Source organism: Protobothrops mucrosquamatus, unplaced genomic scaffold, assembly GCF_001527695.2.
Source record: "Protobothrops mucrosquamatus isolate PMUCROS unplaced genomic scaffold, P.Mucros_1.0 scaffold1126, whole genome shotgun sequence".
In the NCBI taxonomy this organism is placed as follows: Eukaryota; Metazoa; Chordata; class Lepidosauria; order Squamata; family Viperidae; genus Protobothrops; species Protobothrops mucrosquamatus.
This window is the reverse complement of record NW_015387344.1, coordinates 184,765-203,456: the sequence shown is the minus strand read 5'-3', so window position 1 is coordinate 203,456 and position 18,692 is coordinate 184,765. Positions and strand designations below refer to the sequence as shown.

General features: G+C 40.5%; 2 protein-coding genes across 2 annotated transcripts in view; both read right to left on the bottom strand.

Annotated features, from left to right (window-relative positions):
- The window catches only part of LOC114922860 (cytochrome P450 2K6-like), a 36,971-nt gene extending 33,070 nt beyond the window's left edge, over window positions 1–3,901 (bottom strand). The window contains exon 1 of the mRNA XM_029284935.1: window positions 3,893–3,901. Coding sequence (XP_029140768.1) covers window positions 3,893–3,901 — 9 coding nt within the window. The remainder of the gene's footprint in view (window positions 1–3,892) is intronic.
- A 1,637-nt stretch (window positions 3,902–5,538) lies between these two features.
- LOC107291415 (cytochrome P450 2K6-like) overlaps window positions 5,539–18,692 on the bottom strand; it is a 22,767-nt gene continuing 9,613 nt past the window's right edge. The window contains exons 6-9 of the mRNA XM_015820410.1: window positions 11,808–11,949; window positions 10,035–10,222; window positions 7,715–7,856; window positions 5,539–5,729 (exon numbers count right to left, since the gene is read on the bottom strand). Of these exons, the coding sequence (XP_015675896.1) occupies window positions 5,539–5,729; window positions 7,715–7,856; window positions 10,035–10,222; window positions 11,808–11,949 (663 nt within the window). The remainder of the gene's footprint in view (window positions 5,730–7,714; window positions 7,857–10,034; window positions 10,223–11,807; window positions 11,950–18,692) is intronic.

Below are 18,692 nucleotides of genomic sequence, written 5' to 3'. Positions count from 1 at the left end.
GGTTGTCCAGTCTCTTCTTAAAAACTTCCAGTGTTGGAGCATCCACAACTTCTGGAGGGAAGCTGTTCCACTGATTGATTGTTCTAACAGTCAGGAACTTTCTCTTTAGTTCTAGGTTCCCTCTCTACTTGATGAGTTTCCATCCGTTGCTTCTTGTCCTGCCTTCAGGCTCTTTGGAGAATAGCTTGACTCCCTCTTCTTTGGGGCAGCCCCTGAGATATTGGAAGACTGCTGTCATGTCACCACTGGTCCTTCTCTTCATTCTTGAGCAGTTATAACTTTGATCTTGTTGTGACAATTTAATTTGTTAAAATTAAAATGATTCAAATTTATTCACAGGTTGAAAGGGAAATATTTTGCCTCCTTACTTTTCCTCAGATAGTCATTGAATCTTGCCTTCTGGAACTAAATCATGATACATACCCTCGGTCCATGTCTTCAAGTTGGCAAAGCAGGGCAATTTTGAAGCACAGGCTGCAGCTAGATGCACAGATAAGGAGCTTGCATCAGTGTTCTCTCACTGAAAATAATGATAGCACCCTGGATATTTATCAGGTTTGGAGCTGCTTTAGATGATTTTGTCAGAAGAATGACTGCTGATCAACAAATTTGTAAGGTGTGATTAGGAAGATTGTACTTTCTTTTTTATTTTTTTTATTTTTTTATTTTTTTCCCCATACAAATATAAACATACATTAATACAACTTCAATATTATTAATTTTAACATACAAACATAAACATACATTAATATTACAAAACAGCCCGGCAACCCCCCCTCCCCGCATCCGCCCTCTTTCCTTCTCCTTCAACCTCCCTACACATCCCACCTCCTTCCCTCTCCTCTTCCTACTACTAAGCTAGGAGAGATATATATTTTAAGTACTATGTTATTTTCTCTGTTCTGTTACAACTACTTTCTTCTATTCTTTTGTATTTTTTTAATTCTTTTTCTCTCATTCTTTTTCTCTTCCATTCTCTTTTTACTTTAATATTTAAGAAACACAAAAATGTGAGATGGCTTATATGGAAAAACTAGAATCAAGTCTGTCAACGTAAATGTAACTAATTGCTACCAGTAAAAATACTTAGAACTTGGTGGGAGAAATAAACTAAAATAAGGACTGTAACAGGATTGATGATAAGGCAATCCAAATGAATGGAAAGAAAAGAAATGTATTAATATGATGATTATTTTTTAGGAATATTGGAAAAAATATATACTAAATTGTCATTTATTAAAACAATAAGAATTGTATTAACGCAATGTTTGCAAAAAAGGATGTTTTCAGGGAAAAGAGGAAAGTAAACAAAATTAATATATGAAATACAGACTATAGAAATTAATTGTTAAGGTCTGTTTTTACAAATGTAACCCAGCCACCACACTGTTTACCAACTATTGAATGACTTATGTTTGTGTAAAAAACTAATAAAAATTATAATTAAAAAAAAAAAGAACTATGGTGCTGGAGAAGACTCCTGCGAGTCCCCTGGACTGCAAGGTGATCCAACCGGTCAGTCCTAGAGGAGATCAACCCTGACTGCTCTTTAGAAGGCCAGATCCTGAAGTTGAAAGTCAAATACTTTGGCCACCTAATGAGAAGGAAGGACTCACTGGAGAAGAGCCTAATGGTGGGAAAGATTGAGGGCAATAGAAGAAGGGGACGACAGAGAATTAGGTGGCTGGCTGGAGTCACTGAAGCAGTAGGCATGAGCTTAAATGGACTCCAGAAGATAGTAGAGGACAGGAAGGCCTGGAGGAACATTGTCCATGGGGTCGCGATGGGTCAGACACAATTTCACAACTAACAACAACAAGCCTTCACATTCTTACAGGAGAAGCCTTCAAAAACAGGAGAAATGCAAAATTGGAGTCACTTCCACAGAATTCCTGGGGTTTTGTATAGATGCCAAAGGCATCCATCCTGCTGAATCCAAGCTCAAAGCAATTCAGCAGGTGCCCAGTCCCAAGTCGAAGGGAGAGCTTCAAGCCTTCCTGGGACTTCTAAACTTCTACCATGCCTCCCTCCCCCACAAGGCCATAGTGGCAGAGCCGTTACACCGGCTCTTAGACAAACAGGCCCCATGGAAGTGGACAAATGTCCACGAAAGGAGTTTTGCAGCAGTAAAAGCTTTATTGTCATCAAATGCAGTGTTGGCTCATTTCAATGAGCAGTTGCCAGTCAGTATCGCATGTGATGCATCTCCATACGGAATCGGAGTGGTGTTAAGCCATCTCCAGGCTGATGGGACACAAGCCTCTATAGCATATTATTCCAGAACCCTTTCTGCTGCAGAACACAATTACGCGCAAATAGATAGGGAGGCATTGGCCATTGTGGCTGGCATCAAGAAGTTTCACGACTTTTTGTATGGCCGCCATGTCACGGTCTTCACTGACCACAAGCTGCTTCTGGGGTTATTCACTATGAACAAACAGACACCCTAAATCATCTCCCCTAGAATGTTGAGGTGGTTAATATTTCTATCTGCTTGTGACTATTGCCTGGTTCACAAACCGGGTAGAGAAATGGGCCATGCAGATGTCCTTAGTAGGTTGCCCTTACGGCAATTAGAACCAGATTCTGTACCGGCCAACCACATCCGGTCTATCCAGGATTTGCCGGAGTCTTCCCTCAATGCAGGGGATGTTGCTGCAGAAACAGCTACTGACAACATGTTAACTCGCGTGTTGAACTGGGTGGTCACAGGATGGCCCGACATGTTTTCTGGCCCTAACTTCCAGAATTTCTGGAAAAGGAAGCACGAGTTATCCACCTTTAAGGGTTGTATCCTGTGGGGCAGCAGGATAGTAAGTCCGTCCTCACTGAGGACTAGAGTCCTTGACTCTCTGCATGAGGGACATCTAGGAATAGTCCAGATGAAGGCGCTTGCGCGTAGCTATCTCTGGTGGCCTGGTCTCGATAAAGACATCAAGGCCCAGGTCCATGGGTGTCACATTTGCCAGCAGTCTCGGCCAGAAATGTCACAGGCTCCTGTACATAGATGGGAGACCACACAAGCCCCTTGGCCAAGAATTCACATCGATTTCGCTGGCCCCTTTCAGGGGCAACTCCTCCTCATTGTTGTGGACAGTCACTCTAAGGGGCTGGAGGTCGTTCCAATGTCCACTACGACGACTGTCAGGACCATCCAGGTTTTGAGGGGCATCTTTGCAACGCATGGGCTCCCAGATGTCATCATCTCCGACAACGGAGCTCAATTTACTTCCTCGGAGTTTCAGTCCTTCTTAAGGGCAAATATGATTAGGCATGCTACTTTGGCTCCCTTTCACCCGGCCTCTAATGGCCAAGCAGAACGCATGGTTCGCACAACTAAGGAATCCTTGAAAAGGATAACCCATGGCAACTGGCATCACAGGTTGGCAGATTTCCTCCTCTGCCAACGCACAATGCCTTGCATGTCTATGGGCAAGAGCCCAGCTGAGCTCAGATGGGGTCGACGTCTGATCACAAAGCTGGATCGCTTACACCCTGATTGGATTGCATCGCAGGTGCCGCAGCCTAAGGCATCGAGGCAATTGCAAATGGGCGATCCAGTTTGGGCATGCAACTATGGACCAGGGGCACTGTGGGTGGTAGCTGTGGTTTGTAAGGTGTCAGGGCCGCTCTCTTATGAAGTGGCCCTGGAAGACGGTCATGTGCTTCGCAGGCACATTGATCAGCTGCGTCAGAGGCTGCCAAGCCACTCTTCTGCTCCTGACTCTGCTCTCGGGGGGGGGGGGGAGGAACACGATTGTGATTGTGAATCTCAGTCTCTCAGCAAAAGCGAAACATTGCAATCAAAGAACGGGGTTTTTTGCCAACGAGGCTGCTCCTAACTCAGGCACTGCGCCCATTGCTCTCAATCGGCTGTGCATGTGGCTCCTACCTCAGGCATTGCGCCAATGGGACATTGCTCTCAATCGGCTTTTCTCGCCGATCCGGTGGATTCTTCTCCACCACGGAACTTTGGGTTCTGGAACAGGCCAGCCTTCATGATCCAGTTTCACCCATATCGAACAGCCCCAGTTTGCCAAGCCTGGCAGGCGAGCTTACAGATTGGGAGCTAGCAGCAGCAACTCCGAGATGTTCAGAGCAGGCCAAAGACCCACCGAAGTTTTTAAAGGACTACGTGAGGTTTCTGTCATTGCAAGCTTAAAATGCTTATTATTTTTATTGCAAACTGAAATGCTTATGTTGTTCCTTTGAAATTGTGAATGCCTATGTACTAAAATGCAATGTAGGTCTGTGAAATGGGAATGTTTTATATGTTCCTTGTAACGGGGTTATTTTGATATTATTATTATTTCTGACAAGTGTGATGACAGGCTTGTGTATCACTGACTGTCATTGTGCTTTTGAATGTGTGTAATATTGAACAACAAAAAATACTGTGTATGTGTTAAAGAACCAGGAGGGAAGGGGTGTAATGTACTGAGCTTAACTATGGAACAGGTGCAGGGAGCTGCACTGGAACTGTTAGCAGACCACATGGCCTGCTAGCCAGACTTGCTGTCTACAAGGCTGATTAGTATGTATTTGAGTGGGAGAATACGGTGCATTCATTGGCTGACACCACCCCAAGCTGAATGTATAAATAGGGGCAGAGCCATCTTTGTTCAAGTTCTGTTTTGTCTTCAATAAAGAAGTACCTGTTTACTACTCCTGCCTCTTAAATGCTGAACCCAGCAGAAAACAGAACAGTACTTATTATGGGTCATTGAAGTTAAAGCTCTTGCAGTGTCATGCTTTCACATGATTGTGATTTCCAACATTCTTTGCAAGCTTCCCACAAGCAAATCAATGGGAAAGCTGGCAGGAAATCAGTCACATATTCTGGCCTCAATTCCCAAGGAATACTGTGTTCATTTTGTTTCATATGATGGTTAAAGTGAGATTCCTTAATGAGTCTAAAAAAAGATAATAATCTTTTACTTTATTTTTTCTTTTAAAAAAATATGTATAGCCCGGGGAGGCCCAGAGCCCTGAGTTTTGGCTGAGGGAGGAAGAAGCCAGGAAAATAGAGAAGGGAATTCTGTCAGGTTTTTGGCGGGAAGATTTTTGGCGGGAGAGTTGGCTGGAATTTTGAAAGGTGAGAAGGGGCATTTATCTCAGACAGGGCTAGAAATTTTAGTTAGAATAGCCCTGGAGCTTCTGCTGAGAGAGGAAGAATCGGGGAAAGGAGAGGAGGGCTGTCAGTTTCTGGTGGGAAGACTTTGGAGGAGGGAATTGGCTGGAATCCTGAAAGGAGAGGGGAGATGGCAGAAGCAAACTGATCCAGGCAAGAGGCCGAGCCAGTGACCAGAGGGGGTGCCAAATTTATATATAGGCTGTTAAACTGAATAGCAACCAAATATCCAGTTTTAACTTTTTTTAAAAAAAAAAGAAATTCTGTCAGGCCAATTCAAAAATTAACCTCAATGAGAGCAATTGTTTTGAACTGTGATCTTTTCAATACTGGTGTGACGAAGCCTTGAAATAGAAAAAGACAGTAAGATGTATAGAACTCAATAAACATTTAGTCATTTTTCCCTTCTATGGCGTTCTGGAGCGAGGAACCGCACAGATCTTAAAAGGAAAGGGATGCAGAGTTATTCCTAATACTGGTTCTTCACTGAGCTTCTCCACTCCTTCTGGGGGTTGCAACCTAAATGCCCTCAGTAGGCTGGTGAACATAATGAAGATCTCAATCCTTGCAAAGAGTTCCCCCACACAGCTCCGAGCACCTACAGTGAAGATAAAATAAAAACACAAAAACAATAGTGGCAACCTTTACTGCCCACTCATTGACCATTTACGACATTTAACAACAATCTAAAAAGGGTATCTCAAACTGGTGGAGCAAGGCCTCCTTCATTCACTAAGCCCATACCAAGTAACAGAATAGAGTCTGCCTGAGTGGATAGTTATAATAAATTTCATAAAACAAAGATGTATCAGTTCAAACCAAAGGGTTACCTAGTCCAAGCTTCTGTTTCTATTGTGGAAATTAGATGTTGATGGGAAGACACCAGCAGGAATTCATTAGTGCAATTCTATATTAGGAACCATTTTTGTAGCCTCTTTTTTACTCATTTACTCATTAACATTCATTAGAATAAACATGACAGAACTATCTTAGGTTGTGACTTTTCCAGGATCTGGTTCCTCTTTCACATCCTGTCAGGAGAAATCCCTAACCAAGACTAACACTTCTGCCTGAAGAAAGAGGAAGGAGGCTTTATCCACATTTTAACCTGCTTCAGCAGATGCATTGCTTTTTATTTTTCTCAAATCTCTTTTCCAACAAGTTTTAGCAATCCTATATATGTTTTTGTATCCCTACATTTTCTAATAATGAAAGGAATGACTGGATTAGAAGACCTCCAAGGTCCCTTCTATTCTATTCTATTCTATTCTATTCTATTCTATTCTATTCTATTCTATTCTATTGTGTTTTTTTCTAAAAAAAAAAAAAGCTGCCGGAACTCACACATGTCATACAACCCGCCTTGCCTACCCTACAAGGTTCCATCCCAAAAAGGTGCCGGAACTCTGTTCAGGGCGTTCTATGAGAAAAAAAGCCCTGATTCTATTCTATTCTATTCACAAGTTTCAGCAATCCCATATATGGTTTGGTATCCCTATATTTTCTAAAAATGAAAAGAAGGGCTACATGTAAGGAAACAGTTGTAGGGGAGTTTCCTTGTAGGATAGAGTAACTTTACAGGGGAAATGGGTGGCATAATAAATAAATATACAAACAAACAAATACATTTCTAATAATTAAGAACAGATGATTGGATTAGCTTCCCCAAAAACAGTAATTCATACATTTTTTATTGCTTTGCAGAACTCTTTTTATCCCCAATGGGTTGCCATTCTTCCCCACACCTCAGCATACAGGATAAGAAGGATCCCATCTTATATTTGTGATTTGAGCTGCTTCCTCTAATTCTTTCTCGAATCTTTTCTCTGACTCAACCCAGTGTCCTCTTCTAAATCACTGTCTTTGGATATCAGATCCCATCAGCCCTTGACTCAGGATGGTGAGATCTGATATTGGTGACTGCAGTACATGAGATGCTCCTTCCCCAACTGTAGTAAATATACAAGGAAGCCCTCATTTCCTAATCAATTTACCCTTTTCTCTCTTTTCTTTAAGCTGGGACCATTTTTTAAACAAAAATAGAGAGGAAGCATAGAGTCCCAGGCCGCTGCAGAATGATCCTTTGGACCCTCTATGGATGTATTTCTGCTCTTTTTTAATCCTGCCAGATTCTCTGGGGGTGAGGGTGGAGGATCCATAAGATAAGGAGTACTGGGGCCTCATTCTTTGGAGAGCCTCTCTGGGACCTTCGTCTCATCTTAGGAAAAATAAGGATTACTAACCTCAAAATTTGTCCACACAACTTACTGACTGGAGCTAATATAGCTATGTGCATTCTGGAGTTTTACTTAGGTTAATCTAACACCAGGAGAATTGCATCTGTAAATGTTTCTCTTGGCTTTCATGCTACACAGTTCTCTCCCCCCACCACATTGATCCAGTTACGTATAGTGGAAAAGAAGCTTCTTAATTTACCTTCCCCCAAATCCCCAGTAGATATAGACTAAATGTTATTTTGCCCTTTAACTTGGGCACTTTCAAATGCAATCTCTTTCCTTACAAGCAAAAGAAACCTACACATTTTTTTTCTTTTTACGAAAGAAAAAGAATCGTACATATTACCTGCTCCAAATGGCATAAATGCTTCTTTAGTGACAAAATGTCCTTCTTTGTCCAAAAAATGGTTGGGGTTGAATTTTTCAGGCGTCTCCCATTGTTCAGGATCAAGGAGAACAGAGCGCAGGTCGGGAAAAATCATAGCTCCCTAAAATGAAGAAAGAAAGAAATGGAAACATCTGGACCAGTGGCCCCCCAACCTTTTGGGTACTAGGGACTGGTTCTGTGGAGAGAGGTTTTTCCATGGACTGGAGGGGCGTGGTTTCACATGCTTCCTGCATCCCGTGGATGGGGCTTTCCTTGTTTGAGCGGCCCTGTTTCTGGCATGCCGTGGACTGGTGCTCGTCCATGGACCCCTGATCTAGACAATCTCATTTGCTTCTGGATATTCTATTTCTTTTCCTTGCATGTTTCAGGTATATATTTAGGTATATTCAGGTAGTCAGTTTTTTTGTAGTGGTTAAGGTGGTAGCCTGGAAAAACCAGGAGACTAAGAGTTCTAGTCTCAGTTTAGGCAGGAAAACTGGCTGGATGACTCCCTATCAACCCAAACCATCTCACAGGGTTGTTGTTGTGGAAAAAACAGGAGGAAAGAATATTATGTATTGAGTTATTTATAATAAAGGTGGGATAAAAATCCAATCTAATATTAATAAAATACTTCAAGCACTACCTGTGCTTAATCTGCAGGCTACTTCTGCAACCTCCCCTTTATTTCTTAATTTGTACCCTGCATTTATTATTTTTAGAAATAACTAATCTGGTTTTTTGCTTTGACTCCCATCTCTTCTCTTCATGGAAGCAGCTGAGAGGCAAATGGGGACTATGAACAAGCCAGGTTATCCTTCATTGAGATAATTCATTTCTCAAAGTCTTGTGTGGTAGTGCTAACTTTCCCAATGAAAGTCACAAACGCAAAGTGTACTTGAGTTAAAGCCTGGAGAGAAGCCCACCCTACAGCAAATACAAGGGGTCATTTATGCATATGTGTCAAAACAAAAGAGAGCCAACACAGTTGTAGAAGCAGGAAGCATTGATGGTTTGATACTCACAATAGTGAAAGAAGTGAACAGCAAGCAGACAGCGTAAGTTTAAAAAGTAATCCTCATTCACACCTAGACATCAACTAGAAATAATAATCAGAAGGAGAAACCGAGGCCCAGACAATGATTTCCACCATAAATGCTGTTCTATATTACCAAGAGAGATGTGACTCACTAAATCATATATATGAAAAAAAAATCTGCAAAGGAGAAGACTTAAGCATTTAATAAAAATAAGCATTAGAGGACAGGCTGCTTAAATAATGGCCAGCACCTGCACTTCTGCTGTCCTTTTAAGGTCTCTCCCTAGCCAAAATAGCAACTGTTCACTATAAAAGTTGAGCAGAGAGGCAGGGAAGTGTGGTGTGTTGTCTGTGGAAATAAAGCAGCCTGAAGTAGCCTAAAACAGGCAGAAAGATATTCTCCAGTAGTAGGACTCACAAGGTGCAAGTTGGAGAGCAGTAGGAGGATGTGTAGTAGTAGTGGGGAAGAGTGGAGTAGTGAGTAGTGAGCAATGAGTGCTGGCCTTTGAGTGATTGTGTGTGTGTTGCCTAGGTCTTATGTTGTTGGGCTGACTCTCTTGTGTTATGGAGCCCACTGAGTTGGGTATACTTAAAAGAACCATGATAATAAGGCATCGAAACCTCTCAGGTGAGCTACTGGAAGAAAGCTTTGGGTTGGAAGTTGGCCTAGTGTGATAAACCAGAAGTCTGACAAAACCAGCATTCATACATTCTTCTTTGAAAGACATGCTTAGCATAGCAGCAAGTGGATCACTTTGATTTAAACACTGCATTCCAACAAAGTTTTAGCAAAGAGTGGAAGTTCAACAGGGCATCCATATACAGATCCAGCTCTTAAAAGATGATTAGGGGTCTGGAGGCTAAAATGTATGATGTATGATGAACAGGGTAGAACTGGGTGTGTCTAATCTAACAAAGAGAAGGACTAGATATGACATGATAGCAGTCTTTCAATATTTGAGGGACTGTCAACCTCTTCTTCAAAGCACCCAGTGGCAGGACAAGAAACTTATCAAAGACAGATTCAACCAAGAACTAAGAAATGTCCTGACAGCGAGAACAATTGATCAGTTAAATTATTGTTTTCACTTGGGGTTGTGGGTGATCCATCAGGTTTTTAAGAAGAGATTGGATAGTCATTTGTCCAGAATGATACAGGGTCTCCTGTCTGAGGAGGGGAATTGGAACAGAAGACCTCTAATGTCCCTTCCAACTCTGTTATTCTGTACTGTTATGCTTGGAATTCAGAAAGATTCACACCTTGGGAATGAGAAATCCATTGAGGTAAACATCCTTCACACATTTTCTTGGTAGTCCAAAGAATGTGACGTATTTGCTTCGTATAATCTCATGAATCACAGCATTGGTGTAGGGCAGATTCTTCCGATCTCCATAACAGATGGAGTGAGACGGATCCAAAACGGTTTCTATCTCCTTGTAGACCTTGTCTGAGAAAAAGAGTAAGAAAGTAACTTTTATTGAAGAACTTATAAATTATCTCAGAAGATAAGTAAGGTGAATGTGGAGAGATACCTTTCCACCTGAATTATTTCATGTGGTTGCCCTTAAAGAGATTTTGAATAGTAAGTCAGCTGGAGTATAAAATTCTGAGAGCGGGAAAGGATTATTAGCACTCATTGATGGAACTGAAAATAAATGTGTAAAAACTACTACTACCACCACCTAGTAGTCCATTCTCTGGATTGGCTGCCTCCCAGAGATCTGGATGTATCTCACTCTGAGGAAGGCTCTAAATAATTTGGTTTTTCTTCAGATCATATAAATCTTAACCTGTAATGAAGTTTGTTTTGTGTCTGCAGACCTTACATGCTGCCATTCCTTCAGTCCTTCATGAAAACAGCAATGCAAGTATGTTTGAGGTCCTGGGTTGCTTGTCTTTTAGATTTCTTTTTCTTGTTCAAGACAGTATATTATGCTTACTGTCCTTTTAAAACAGGGTATTGAAAGGGAAAAAATGTAATGTGAATGACAAAAATTAAAATATTTTTTTATTTATTTTAAATAATTGAATTGTTCAATTGTCCCACAGCGAGTTGTCCCACAGTGAGTTAGCTATGGTGAATTGTCCCGTGGCGAGTTGGCTGTGGAGAGTTGTCCCATTCCAAACTGCAACCATTGCTCACTGTGGCTTCCGCTCCATAACAACTGTGACTTTAGGAAGTGTTAAAGCTGAGAAGACGAGGCAAAGAATGCTGGGAAGTTACTATTTCTAGGGATCTCCTGTTATTCCCTACATCTGTTGGAAGATTGATTGAATATCAGCCTTGGAGGATCTCATCTATGATCCAAATCAGTCAAACAGTGCACATGTTTTCCCATCTGGAATATTGTGTTCAGTTCTGTGTACCGCAAAATACTACTTTTATAATGCCTTGGTAAGATCACACTTGAAATATTGCATCCAGTTTTGGTCCCCACAATGTAAAAAGATGTGGAGATTCTCAAAAGAGTACAGAGAAGAGCAACAAAGATGATTAGGAGACTGGAGGCTAAAACATATAAAGAACATTTAAATGAAAAGAAGGACTAGGGGTGATATGATAGAAGTGTTCCAATAGCTCAGGGTTTGCCATGAAGAAAAGGGAGTCAAGCTATTCTCCAAGGCACCTGAAGGCAGGACAAGAAGCAACAGATGGAAACTAATCAAGGAGAGAAGCAACTTAGAACTATGGAGAAATTTCCTGACAGTTAGAACAATTAATCAATGGAACAACTTGCCTCCAGAACTTGTGAATGCTCCAACATTGGAAATTTTTAAGAAGAGATTGGACAACCATTTGTCTGAAATGGTATAGGATTTCCTGCATGAGTGAGGGATGGATTAGAAGACCTCCAAGGTCCCTTCCAACACTGTTATTCTGAGAAGGCAACCATTTCTGGAGGTTGAATATAACCCTGAAATTGGATAAGGAACTATCTATACACCCTGGAATATACATATATTAATATTCTATCTAGTGTGACATTGTAGAGGAATTGCACTTCCCACTAAAAATTCTACTTTATTGTCACCTTGGATATCTGGATGAGTTGCCATTAGTAGCAATGCCCATTGCAGAACACTACTAGTTGAGTCTGTCCCAGCAATAAAGATGTCACCAATGCAATGAACCAAGTTGTCTTCATCATAGGTAGAATTTGGTTCATCCTTGCTCTAAAGTTAACAGTGAGAAAGGTGAAATGTCATTTTCCCATTATTATTATTACTATCATTATCATCATTATTATATTTTATTCATTAAACATGAACCTCAGTCAACTGAACATTCAAATTGGCTGGTGCTGATGGTTGACACGGGTTGCTACCAGCATCCTAGGTGTCAACCAGGTACCTCTTTAAAATGTAAGATGTCCCGAGTAGCGCAGTTTTTTGTAACATTGCTGGAGTTATTCAGGAAGCTGCAGTTTCTTGATGTATTTTGCAAAGTTTTTGGACATAGTTCCCAGTGCCCCGATGACAATGGGTATCACTGTTATACGTTTCATCCATAATCGCGCAATTTCAATGGCCAGGTCACAATATTTCGTAATTATTTCCAATTCTTTTTCTTCGACTCTGGCATCTCCTGGTACAATCAGCTGTACGCTTCGGTTCTCTACAACTGCAATATCTGGTGTGTTGTGGCTAATCCCCTAGTTCCCTTCTCTACTTTTTGGGAGACAAAGTTGTCTACTAGGTTTGTCAGGAATCTGTTTGATCTTCCACTTGGTGCAGAGTATTTCTCCCAGTTGATGTCAAGGAGTTAAAGTCCCCCATTACTATTGTGATGTCCTTCCTACATACCTTAGTTAGCTGACTAGCAAAAAGTCCATCTATTTCATCTGTTTGGTTGGGTGGACTATAATATACACCTATGGCAATGTCATTCCCCTCCCCTTTTATATTGACCCAAATGCATTCAAGACAGTTTACATCATTGTTGTGCTCTATTTCTGTAGAGCACAACATTCAATATCATTCAATATCACAGTAGTCCAAGTCTATGCCACAACCACTGGTGCTGAAGAGGATGAAACTGACTGGTTCTATGAAGCCCTACAGCACCTTATAGAATCAACACCAACAAATGATGTCCTTATCATCATGGGGGATTGGAATACTAAAGTAGGAAGCCAAAAGATAACCGGAATAACAGGCAAGTTTGGCCTTGGAGTACAAAATGAAGCAGGGCACAGGCTGATAGAATTTTGTCAAGAGAATACGATGGTCATAGCAAACACTCTTTTCCAACAACCCAAGAGACGGCTCTACACATGGACATCACCAGACGGTCAACAGAGAAATCAAGATTATGCAGGATATAAGAGAACGAGGAGGACTTAAAGTTCCTAACTTAAAATTATATTATGATGCGGTGGTTTTGACATGGATTAGTGATTGGTTAAACTTGACAAATAGAAACATACTTTCTCTTGAACGATGGGATTTGTTATTTGGTTGGCAGGCATATTTAATTTATGACAAAAAAGTAGATAAAAATTTTAAGGCTCATATTTTGAGAAGTGCTTTACTTCGAGTTTGGAAGAAATATTATTATAGATTAAATTATAAGATTCCTATTTGGGCAAGTCCAGGACAGATAATAGAGGGGATATCTAAGGGAGTTAAATTGGATAAAGTTTCTTACAAAGAATTACTTTCGCCGGTAGGACGAGATTGGCAACTTAAATCTTTGGTGATTTGAAACAAGAAAATATTGAATATTCTTGGTTTTATTATAATCAATTGTCAATGAGGTGGTGTTTGGATCAAAAAGTTGGTATTACAGTACAGGATGTAAATTTGATTAAACAGATTAGAGATCAATCTCAAGCTCACATAAAAAGAATTTATGGTGTATTGGTTGAATTGGATTCGGAAACAGAATTGGTGAAGGATTGTATGATAAAATGGACGCAAAATATACAAGAACTGATCCTATTGGAAACATGGGAGACAATTTGGATTAGGAATGTAAAATTTACTCAAGCTCAGAACTTAAGAGAAAATTTTTATAAAATGTTTTATAGGTGGCATTTGGACCCTCAAAAATTGTCCCATATGTATCCTAATCTACAACCCAAGTGTTGGAGATGTGGAAATTTAGATGCAACTTATTTTCATATGTGGTGGACTTGTAGGGCGGTAAAAGCATTTTGGATAAAGATATGGTGGAATATTCAAAATATTTTTAAGAGAAAGATAAAGTTTAAGCCACAGTTATTTTTGTTGGGTATTATGGAAAATTTGGATAAAAAAGAAATGGATTTGATGTTGAATTTGATAACTGCTGCAAGATTATTAGTAGCTCAATGTTGGAAAATGGAATGTTTGCCCACTATAGAAGATTGGGCTTTTAAAGTTTCAAATTTAGCAGAAATGGCTAAGATTTCTGCCTATGTGAAGGATTATTCACAATAAAGATATATTTTGGTTTGGAGAAGATGGATAGATTATTTTGAGAACAAATATGGAACTAAAAAGTTTCATTTGGTTTTTGAGTAAATTTTAGATTGTTAATGTTGTTTATTTCTTTTTAAATAGTAATAAGATGTTATAATCATAGTGTTTAACATGTTTGTTTAGAAGAGAGTTAAAGGATGTTATAGAATTGTTAATTTAATAGTGATATAATGTAAGATAGAGTATACTTATTGTATTGTTAACCCTGTGATTGGCTCTGGGAAGTCGGGGGGGAGGGAGGGGGGTGGGAAGGGTGGGTCTCGGGGAGGAGGAGAGTTATATTGTAAAACTTTTAAAAATTTTCAATTAAAAAAAAAAAAGAGAATACGATGGTCATAGCAAACACTCTTTTCCAACAACCCAAGAGACGGCTCTACACATGGACATCACCAGACGGTCAACAGAGAAATCAGATTGACTATGTGTTCTGCAGCCAAAAATTGAGAAGCTCTATACAGTCAGTAAAAACAAGACCAGGAGCTGACTGTGGCTCAGATCCTGAGCTTCTCGTTGCAAAATTTAGGCTTAAATTGAAGAAAGTTGGGAAAAACACCAGGCCACTCAGTTATGAACTAAATCATATCAGAGGTGACAAATAGATTTAAGGAATTAGATCTGATAGACAGAGTGCCTGAAGAACTATGGATGGAGGTTCACAACATTGTACAAGAGGTAGCAACTAAAACCATCCCAAAGAAAAAGAAATGCAAGAAGCAAAATGGCTGTCTGTGGAAGCTTTGCAAATAGCTGAGGAAAGAAGGGAAGTGAAAGGCAAGGGAGAAAGAGAAAGATACATTCAATTGAATGCAAAATTCCAGAGAATAGCTAGAAGAGGTAAGAATGCCCTCTTAAATGAACAGTGCAAAGAAATAGAAGAAAACAATAGAATAGGGAGAACCAGAGGTCTCTTCAAGAAAATTGGAGATATAAAGGGAACGTTTCATGCAAAGATGGGCATGATAAAGGATCAAAATGGCAGGGACCTAACAGAGGCAGAAGAGATTAAGAAGAGGTGGCAAAATTACACAGAAGAACTATACAAGAATGAGCTTAGCGTCCCTGATAACCACAATGGAGTGGTCACTGATCTCGAGCCAGGCATCCTAGAATGTGAAGTGAAATGGGCCTTAGGAAATCTGAGCAACAACAAAGCAAGTGGAGGTGACAGTATTCCAGCTGAGCTATTCAAAATCTTAAAAGACGATGTAGTAAAAGTGCTACACTCAATTTGCCAGCAAATTTGGAAAACTCAACAGTGGCCACAGGATTGGAAAAGGTCAGTTTACATTCCAATTCCAAAGAAAGGCAATGCCAAAGAATGTTCAAACTATCGCACCATTGCACTCATTTCACATGCAAGTAAAGTTATGCTTAAAATCCTACAAGCTAGACTCCAGCAATATGTGGATCGAGAACTTCCAGAAGTACAGGGAGGATTTTGAAGAGGCAAAGGAAAAAAAGATCAAATTGCCAACATATGCTGGATCATGGAGAAAGCTAGGGAGTTCTAGAAAAACATCTACTTCTGCTTCATTGACTATGCTAAAGCCTTTGATTGTGTGGATCACAACAAATTGTGGCAAGTTCTTAAAGAGATGGGAGTACCGGACCATCTTATTTGTCTCTTGAGAAACCCATATGTGGGTCAAGAAGCAACAGTGAGAACTGGACATGGAACTACTGATTGGTTCAAAATTGGGAAAGGAGTTTAGCAAGGCTGTATTCTGTTGCCCTGCCTATTTCACTTATATGTAGAGCACATCATGAGAAAGGCAGGACTAGATGAATCAAAAGTTGGAATTAAGATTGCCGGGAGAAATATCAACAACTTAAGATATGCAGATGATACCACTCTAATGGCAGAAAGTGAAGAGGAACTAAAGAGCCTCTTGATGCGGATGAAGAAGGAGAGTGCAAAAATTGGCTTTAAACCTCAACATTAAGAAAACCAAGATCATGGTATCCGGCCCTCTCAATTCCTTGCAAATAGATGGAGAAGAAATGGAGGTAGTGACAGATTTTATCTTCCTGGACTCCAAGATCACCACAGATGGGGACTGCAGCGAAGAAATTAAAAGCCGCTTGCTCCTGGGGAAGGAAAGCTATGGCAAATCTAGACAGCGTACTAAAAAGCAGAGACATCACCTTGCCAACAAAAGTACATATACTCAAGGCCATGGTTTTCCCAGTTGCAATGTATGGCTGTGAAAGTTGGACCATAAGAAAGGCTGAGCACCAAAGAATTGAGGCCTTTGAACTATGGTGCTGGAGAAGACTCCTGCGAATCCTTTGGACTGCAAGGCGATCAAACCGGTCAGTCCTAGAGGAGATCAACCCTGACTGCTCTTTAGAAGGCCAGATCCTGAAGTTGAAACTCAAGTACTTTGGCCACCTAATGAGAAGGAAGGACTCACTGGAGAAGAGCCTAATGCTGGGAAAGATTGAGGGCAATAGAAGAAGGGAACGACAGAGAATGAGATGGCTGGATGGAGTCACTGAAGCAGTAGGCGTGAGCTTAAATGGACTCCAGAAGATGGTAGAGGACAGGAAGGCCTGGAGGAACATTGTCCATGGGATCACGATGGGTTGGACACGACTTCACAACTAACAACAACTAAATCCAGCTTTGTGTTGTATTTATGGGTTTCATCCCAACAAGTTTCCATAATGGCACCAATATCATAGCTGCCCTCATTTACCTGAATTTCTAGTTCACCCTGTTTATCATTCATACTCTGTGCATTGGTGTACAAACATTTGAGTCCTTTATGACTAGCCCTGTGTTTACTTTCTACATAACCTGTGTGGTGCCTGAGTTCCCCTATTTTCTTACCCCCTGTTTGGTTAGTGCACTTTGTGTGGCACTCGCTATTAAAAGCTTGATTTTGCTTGACAGCAAGGTTGATATTCTTATCCACAGATACATCTATGTTACATGCACTGATAACCCTATAATTTTTAGATTGCCAGGGACAGGGATGTTCTGTATCAATTAACTCACTGTCCCCTTTGTTTAGTTTAAATATTCCTCCAGAAAATCTGTGAATTTATTGCCAAGTAACCCAGTCCCTTTCTTTGATGGATGCAAGCCAGATATCAAGGCTGCTAACATCGGATGTTCTTGCTTGACAATATATGAAGAAGCAGACATGTTTTATTTAACCTGTGTATTACTTCTAGAGTTAAAGTTAGACAATGTTGGAAGGGAGGGGGGAAAGTATGTATTCGGGGAATAGTTAGCCATAACAATATTTCAGTACAGTATTTTCAAGGTTAGTTGTAACCAGAGGAGATACGGGAGGGAAAGTTCACACTTCAAACTAATTGGAGAATGTGATTGATGACTGTTAAATGAAGGAGTGAGTTATGCTTTGTTCCGGGTGATTGGGGGAAGGAGAATTCAGTTTTTGGCTTCACTATGTACGTGCCAAAGCTATGTAGTAATTAAAAAGATTCTTTAAGGAAAACAATGCCTCAAAGTTCTTTGAAGAACTTCTACTTTAGGAAGCATGACACCATCTCTTTTGTACATCTTTTCACTGGACCAGCTACAGACATTGTGACTAATACAACCAAAGCCTTCCCCTTTACACCACTCCTTTAGTCACATATTGAATTGTGCTATACGCTGGCCTTTTCCATTTTGCTCTTTATACAGTGGTAAAACCTCTGAAAAAGTAAGCGTACAGCCTATTCTGCTAAGTTCATGCCCTAAGCTCTGGAAATCATTCTGCACAGAGAGTACATCTTTTTGGTACAGATCATTAGTGCCAAGCTGTACAAAATCATCCACATCACAGTCCTTGCTGGCATTCTTGACTATCTTAAAAATACGCTTCTTGCCCCTACTGACAGTAGCACCTGGAAAACACCTGACCTCTCTCGAAACCTCTGTATCCTTTCCTAAATTTACATCTCCTATAACTGAATCACCAATCAGAAGGTGGCTTCTCTTTTTGGATGCCTTGCTCTTCTTGCATGACTGATGTGTAATACCTGATTCACACTTTCCCCTGTCCAAAACAAATTCTTCATCTCGGACCACGATCCCCTGCTTATTTGAGTTATCATCATCGGAATTACCTTGACTTGTCTCCTTAGTGTCCTTATTAAGGTCAGTGGGGGCACTGTATCTGTTATGCAGGGACACAGAGAAAGCTTTGTGTTTATGGTTCACAGCTCTCAACCTGCCAGATCCTACGGTTGTCCACACTGCCCTTCTCCTGCAGGTTCTTTGTGGTAGAGAGGGCTCAATAGAATAGAAGGGCTGAACTGGACACCTAATTTCTGCCTGAAGAGCAAAGATTACAGACCCTAGATAAATAATCTGTCCTTGTAGACTAGTGATTTGTTTACAGATAGGACAGTTTCCAAGTTTGAAAAGAGTACTGCGAAAGACAGCTGCAAAACAAGTGTTGCATTGAACTAAGCCAGACATTCTGAGATAAAAGGAA